Source organism: Echinococcus granulosus, assembly GCF_000524195.1.
Source record: "Echinococcus granulosus chromosome Unknown EG_S00001, whole genome shotgun sequence".
Taxonomy (NCBI): Eukaryota; Metazoa; Platyhelminthes; class Cestoda; order Cyclophyllidea; family Taeniidae; genus Echinococcus; species Echinococcus granulosus.
In genome coordinates this window covers 227,830-235,567 of record NW_020170381.1, presented here as the reverse complement: position 1 = coordinate 235,567, position 7,738 = coordinate 227,830, and the positions used below count along the sequence as shown (strand labels likewise).

At 38.7% G+C, this 7,738-nt stretch overlaps 1 protein-coding gene across 1 annotated transcript; it reads right to left on the bottom strand. All coding sequences in view use genetic code 11, as the record gives it.

Moving 5' to 3' along the window:
* Window positions 1-692: 692 nt before the first annotated feature.
* EGR_00024 (titin) lies at window positions 693-6,521 on the bottom strand (the record flags this gene model as incomplete). The annotated part of the gene is made up of 6 exons (XM_024489273.1): window positions 693-1,150; window positions 2,430-2,735; window positions 4,068-4,404; window positions 4,883-4,981; window positions 5,605-5,757; window positions 6,153-6,521. 6 exons carry the CDS (start codon window positions 6,519-6,521, stop codon window positions 693-695), a joined length of 1,722 nt encoding a protein of 573 aa, XP_024355951.1.
* Between the last annotated feature and the right edge of the window lie 1,217 nt (window positions 6,522-7,738).

The following is a 7,738-nucleotide window of genomic DNA, read 5'->3' as shown; positions in this document are numbered from 1 at the left end:
GGTACCAATTGACTGTGGTTCTCAACTCGGGACTATTTCCAGTTACCCAGGGCTCTAGACGACAGCGCAGTTCTGCCGGCTCACCAAGGTACACTTTCAATCCGGTTAGCTGCTGAACGAACTGCTGACTCGAACACACTGTAATAACACCTGCATTACAAAAAGATACACCTTTTGTCACATTTATTCCTGACGGCTGCTACCCTCTTCAATGCCAATGGTTTTCAGCATATACAGAACGTCAGAAGAAAATATGTATTGCCAATTGGGTACTGGAAAGATTTAAAACGAAATGATTTCTACGTAAAATAATTGGAAACAAAATATGAGGGCAAAAATAATGGGAGAGAAAGAAAAGTTCTTCACCGATTAAATAAGCTACTTTACATTCACGGAACAGGTCCTATTGTTGAGTGAAAAGCAAAGGCACTGTTTGACGATCTGTAAACTGGACAGGATTATACTGATCGAAGGACATATTTCAACTTAAGTACCTTCACAAGGCTTGGACAGTATACATTTCATAATGCCTGTCTGGTAAATATTTTCACTCACAAGTTAGATGAGTAATTCCTTAGAATGATAGCAAGTATCTTGAAATGAAGGATGTAATCTGTTGCAATGTATTACCTAATGTTGAATCTTAGAACAATATAAAATGAATATCACTTTGTTGAATAAGAAAAACTTGATTAGAGAAAAATGAAGCTGTGCCGGGAAATGGACTCCTTGCCTGATGACTCGTAGGCGTCATTATCAATGATCATGCGACACGAATAACGACCAGCGTCAACCGAACGGACACGGTTAGTATTAAGCAGCACTGCTCGGCCTTCACACACGCTCACACTCCAGAAAGTGTTTCCATCGACAAACGATACCCCTTGGCTGCCGGTGAAGTAGTCCGGTGTCTGCCAGTCGGAGTCGTAGAGTTGAATTCCATCACGAAACCACTGCATACGAACACGACGGGCCCCAGTGTATGCCTCAAAGGCAATGCTTGGAAGTGGACACTTGAGTAAGAGTGGAGAGCTATCCAAGGCCCTTGTTATCCACAAGGACTTTTCATTTCCTGGCGGGGTGCCAGTCCGAGAGGAGACGCGGGAGGCTGGTTGGGGAACATCGAGAGCATTCTGTAGCCTAAGGATCGCTTCACGGTGCAAGAGAGTTCCACGTCAGGTATGCATAGCAGTCTCGTCTTTAATGATATTATCAAATACCCATCTTCTTATTTGATAAGGCATATCTAAACTAATTAGCCCACAATTTAAAAACAATCTTCACTAAAAACTAGCTAAAGAAAGCACTATGTCTTGCCGCAATGTGAAGTGATATGGGTAATTGACGCAGTTTCGAAACAAGCGTCATGACAATTGTTTGGATTTTTACAAAAAAGGTAATAGACTGTAGATTATATTATTAGTAATATGATTTCCACACCTAAAAAACTTCTTAGCGTTCATTGATTGTAGGATTGTGCCAATCAGAGCAAAAACAAGAATTTGTAAATGGAGTGATGAATTCGATCTCCCACCTTACTACCATATGATTCTACCTCACGGAGCACAGAATACGAAATAATCACCATTTGAATGGAGATTTCAAAGGCGAGCACTTTTCACCTCTCGCTGACATGGGATAAATGATTTGAAGCACAGAGGATTTACCGAAATAGAGCACGCTATAAGATAGTTTACTTTCCTCAATTATTTCAGTCTAGCTACTAAAAATGTTTCAACGGGTTTACACTCACTTCGATTCAACCATTACCGCCAATCGATTTCATGAGGTGTTCACTTACTTCAAAATATAATGCAGTCAGCCCTACCATGATGGGAAAGTAACTCCCAATAAACACTCGCGCAACGACAAATCAGAAATACATTCAGAGGGCGTGACAAAATAGCATCATGAATAATTCCAGCAGTTCCCACAATTCGTTTTAATTTAGGGCGAAGTTTTCACGGTAAAGAGAGCAACACATCCCGTGGCGATGGGCAGTTTCGGAAAAATTGAATATTGAGAAGGTAAGATAAGGTATTTACGTGACACAACTACACATGATTTAAAGTAATCACATTCAGTTGTGGTAAATGACAAACATGGAAACGATAATGGAACTTATCTTACCATCCAGACACTATTTAAATATTAACGAAAGTACAGTAAACTATAATCACTTTTTTCCCCAATAACTCCCACAAGTGATTCCCGAGAATGCTCATCATCGTTCGTTAAAACAGTTAATTAAATAACTGTAATGAATCCTATGTCCTTAATAGTCTCATTATGTGGTCACCCATGGTTTGGATTCCTAATTAATGCTCGCCTATATGAGGCGAAATAAATGAGGTTAAATACTTTTCAATCCATGCGAAATAAATGGAATGATGTAAGGATTTCCCTGATTGAGATAGAGTTTACTTTACCTGATGATTCTAACTTGACATCAAGTTCATCGTCGATAACCTGACAAGTGTACTGGCCCTCGTCGACCGATTTCAGACAGTCCGACTTGATTCGCGTCGTTAGCAGACTGATGGAAACAGTCCATTTTGTTGGGTCAATCGGTCTACCATTGTGCAACCAGACAACTTGAGAGGGTATCTTATCGAATCCACCATATTCCAAGAAAAATGCAACCTCTTTTCCGGTAACTGTGCATTTATTGCCATCAACGATTGCGCTTAAATCGGTAAGGCCGCGCTTTAATTTGGGTCTAACGTGTAGTGTGGCTAAAAAATAACCCCGCGTAATAAATACATTCTAGTGGCTAATTATCAGTAGAAAAATACTTACAAGAGCTTGTTATTTGCTTGTCAGTTCGTGGGTGTGTAATTGTAACAATGTACTGACCGGCATGCTTGTATAAGACGTTAGGTATTAAAAGAGATGCGTTTTTTGCATCGTTGCGAGGTATTGTTGTTGAGGCAAGAAAGGACTCAGCGAATTCACCTTCATCAGAAGGGTGATGGGCGGGAACGAATGACCATTTAACGATTGGCTCCGCGTCAAATTCGTGAAAGGTGCAATGTATCGTGATGGAACCCCCTGGCGTGGCATGCATTGCATCCGATCGCTTGGTAAAATATATTTCATCTGAATAATTCACAAAATCACAATAGTTGCATAATTTGTTAAGTTTTAACAGACTTATTCAACTGGTCGCATTTAGAATATAAATTGAGAAGGTAGTGGAATATGCGACTAGCTTTCCAGAGGCGCTATTGGCAAAATTTTTAAAAGCGCAATGGAATGCAGGAGTATCTAACATTTAAAATTCGCGCTAAGCATGCATGAGGACATCTTTCAGATTTACATAGTGTTCTCGTAATTAAAAAGGCATTTTTCGAATATTTTTAAGCATTACATATGGAAAATGGGGGATAATCCCTATAAAGGAGGAATTCCCAGAATGAAAGGAAAAAACGCCTCACTGAGAGGCAGGAGCCCGAGTTCTGTGGCTTAAGCAATAGGAGAAGATTAAGAACCATGACATTATAATCCCGCTTGATATTCTTTTCAGCATAGCCTTATTTTAAGTCAAAACGCCGCAATTTCTTTATGCCACTAATTACGTTGCACATTTATTCATCACTGATGTCTGTAGTTTTTCAGGAAATTCAACGTTCACATAAACATCAGACGTAATGAAATCCGTTTAGTTTAGGCAGACTTCAACTAACTATTAGTCAATCATTTTAAGATAGTTCGCTTCGAATCGAGTCTAGAGCCCAGATCAAGTTTCATTTGCTTATCTATTACGGCAATTTATAGATAGCTTATTTTATTTTGAAATATGATTATCGCATCTAATGAAATAATACTTAACTTAATATGGTCAAATAAACTACGATTTAATTTAATTATTCGGGTTGGTGAGAATGAGAAAAGTGCGTAATCCATGACAAATACGAAAGGCGGTCTTGTAAGAATAATAAACCACAAAATCAATCTCTTCATCATCTTTGTTTTGCAATTCATTGCTAGATTCATCTTCAAATGATAACCAAATCGCAATTGTCAATTCATGGTACTTCCTAAAGAAAAATGAATTCTAATATCACCTTCGGTGAAAGATGCATCATTCTCATATCCCAACGTATTGGCACGCAATTCCCAAGAAGACTGCTGAGAGTCCCTACTATTTCCATATTCTTGATGATCATTATAGAGGCCATGGTGGTGTAGAGGTGGTGAACAATCCGAGTTTGGCGATCCATTTGGTTTCATGCAGTTGTTCAGATTAGTTGTCATTATCTCTACCTCCTCACCGACTTCTTGTAGTGTACCCAAGGCCGACTGAAGTCCTTCGACAGACGCCTTGTTGAGTATAGGACCAAGCGGGTTTTCAATAGAATTCAGGTGGTGTTCTATATCCTTCTGTAATCGAGCCGCCTCTTGCTAAATGCGAAACACAAGGGGCGTTCACAAATACACCACTGCATCAACATCAACCCAAATGTAAACAGTAAATGTATATGAATCTATCGTTCATAGTTGCAATGAGGTAGACTGGGGGAAGAAATGTACGAAGATACACTCCTTAAGATAGAGGATATATTGGATTTGTTAGCATACAGTGAAGGACTTTGTCGCATTTTTTAAATTCCAGCATTAAAATGTCTCGTTTAAGTTATCATCCATTTGAAAGCTTAATACATCATAGCGTGACTTTTCAAATTCTAAGCAAGCAATATGCATGTGGGTACTATCACCAGTTCTGAAAATCAAAGTGATGTATTCTAATCATAAGCACTTAAAATATAGTAATTAAATAAGGTGCTGATTTTCTTTTCCTTGTTGTGTTACTGTCATTGCACTTAGGTATAATTTTTCCCCTTTACGTAAATACTGAAAACTTACTAAAAGCTTCACCTACCTGGACTTCTTTAAGAGATTCTGAGTCTTGTATAATGCCATCGAATTTCGACTGTAAACTGTTCGTGAATCCGTGAGCTGCCGCAAGGAGTTGGGAGTTCTGATTAGAGAGAGTACATTATTGTTTTGTAGAAGCGACACAAGTACCCAATCGAAGAAGTTGTTTTCGATGAACTTCATACTGAAGGTTGGTGTGTCCTCACAACGTGACCACATGCTTTGCGGTCAGTGAAATGGTGCCCATAAGTAGCCTTCGTTTACGGGTGGGGAAGTGTACTTTGTCGATACAGCATCATAAAACATGAAATCATGGCGCTCAAACTGTTGCAAGTCACCTCCTCTATTTATTACGCTTTAAAGGGACAATTCCACCACGTTGGAATTAAAAGAGAGAGCATTTTATTACCTCCATTGGTGCAAATAAATATCTGTGCGAGCAACAACTTTAAATCTTTCGGTTTCTTTTCATCGGCACCTGGTTTTGTGGTACCACCTCGAAAGGGACTACACAAACGGCATCAAATTTATGCTGCGAGACTGAGGCATTATTCGTAAATTATTTGTTCTTATATGCTTAGTAAACAATTAACACTCTTAATAATCTTATTTATTTCTATTTCTCCTCTTTAGCAATTTATCACTTCACATTATATATATCTACTATTATTTACTTCATGATTGATTACTAAACAAAGTAGATACTGGATAAACCAATGAACCTACCTGCATCAGTGTCGGTAGGATTGATTCGAATTTGCATAATTCTTGCACATAGCTGCTCCACACTTGCTGCACCTTGCTCAAATCTGTGGGTGTCTCAGCGTTGAAAACGGTCTTCACATCGTTGCTAAGGGCCTCCATGACTTCCTCCTGGGCCTTACATATAAAGTGTAAAATATATGTTACAAAACAAACTGCACTAATTAAGTGAACTATTTACCTCAAACTAACGTTTTTAAATGCTCGCTAATGATAATCTGCAATCCTATTAATTGTGGTCATTAGATAGGGTATCAAAAATTTGCACTAAGAGCAAAAACTATGCCAAGTAAACGTTTCACAATGCTCTGAGCAAAATGCACCAGCAGGAATCAAAGCGTTTGTGTATTATCGAGGTCGATTTTGTGCATTGAAATAGCTTGGGATTACCCATAGATCAAAATCTATACTGACCGAATATATCGTTACTTAAAAGCAAAAGGATGAATTCCAGTTCTCTGTTGCACATTATCATATAGAAGTCGATTCAAGTAGATGTAGAAAAAGCTCACAGGAACAGTGTTCCTTAGGCGCATCACTTCAGAATTGATGGTTTCCAGTTTTTTTAGGTAATCCCTTGAGGATTTAGCTCCATCAGGACAGCAGGCCGCATTAATAAGTTGTTCCAGCTTTCGACTACAAGCATTAAAATCATGTCCCAGCTCTAAAATGCGCGAAAGTAACCGTTTGCGTTGAAGTACACCTTCGCGTTTCCCAGTCAACTGTGAGAGCCAGATGCTGTAAAGTTTGGCAACCACATTTCGATCATCCATGAGCCCGACTCGAGATCCCAACTTCCTCCACTCCGCATCCGCCAAGATTTTCGCTGCCTCTATGCTCTGAAGAGTCTTATCTGCATCATCAGTGGTGCCTGTATTCATGGGAACAATATGTGTTTGCGCTAATCCGTTTAGGTGACGGACAAACTGAAACATTAAGGAGGACTGATTTAAATGGTCGAAGATTACGAGACAGGAATGTTTGAGGTACTCTCGAAAAGCTTGTGCCACAAGTTCCTCGTTCGCAACCCTGACTGAACCTTAGTCATATAATAAATGATAGAAAAGGAACACATACTAATCCATTTTGCAGTTTATACGATAGATTGCACGCACTAGGCGTGCTGTTTACAGTTATAATACAAGTTCATGCCTATCAGTGCAGAAATATCAGTTATCAGCTCCCTTTGCAATAAAACGAATCGGACATTCATTATTTTCTTGAAGTATGTGGTTCAATACATCCCAAAAATGAAAAATTAAAGGAACATCAAACTGAACGTTATGCTAGCTTACATTCTCCATATTTTTCCCGTAACTGGCATCAGAAATGAGAGTATTCGATCTGGACTTTGCAAGCTTTGATGGAAGCGACAATAGACATTGAGAGTGGTGGGAAATGTGGCCTGACGAGGTTTCGATTTGCGAAAGTGACCGCTTAATTTTCATACTTTGTTGAGCCAACACTGGCGACTGGCTGTGATACCAATGTAATGCGAAATTATCGGGACAGTTAAAGAGATTACTGACATTTCCTGTTGTTTTTCTTTCGTATTCTTGAAGTTTGAGGCAGACAATATACAGTTTTAACTGGATACGCGTCTTCACTTTTCCAGATGCTGTGATTTGTCTAAAAGAATTTGTTACATTACAAATGAAATTTAGAAAAAAACACTATCAAACGAGGATAGGAAGCATCGATTAGGGGATTACTTACATCTCCGGTACACATTCTATATTGTCCAATATGCTGGCTCCAAATTTTCTTAAATTTTGGAATTCATTGTTCAATTCTTCTAACATGATAGCTGTATTATCAGAAGGCAGTTGAGTACAGATATGAAGAAGTGCATTTCTGACAGTTTCAAGTAACTATAAAAAAACACCAAATATTATATCAGCAGCGTCCGATAATATCTAAATGACACTTTCTATCCTAAGCCACAATCTCTGCACACGAAGTCATTGTACTTACTGAGTCAGCTGCCATGTAAAAAGATTCGGAATACGATGTAAGTCTAATTATCTCTTCAATTTTCTTGCATAATTTGGCGTAATGCTTTGAAAGGTGGGCCTTAGTGGACACGATTTGTTTACAC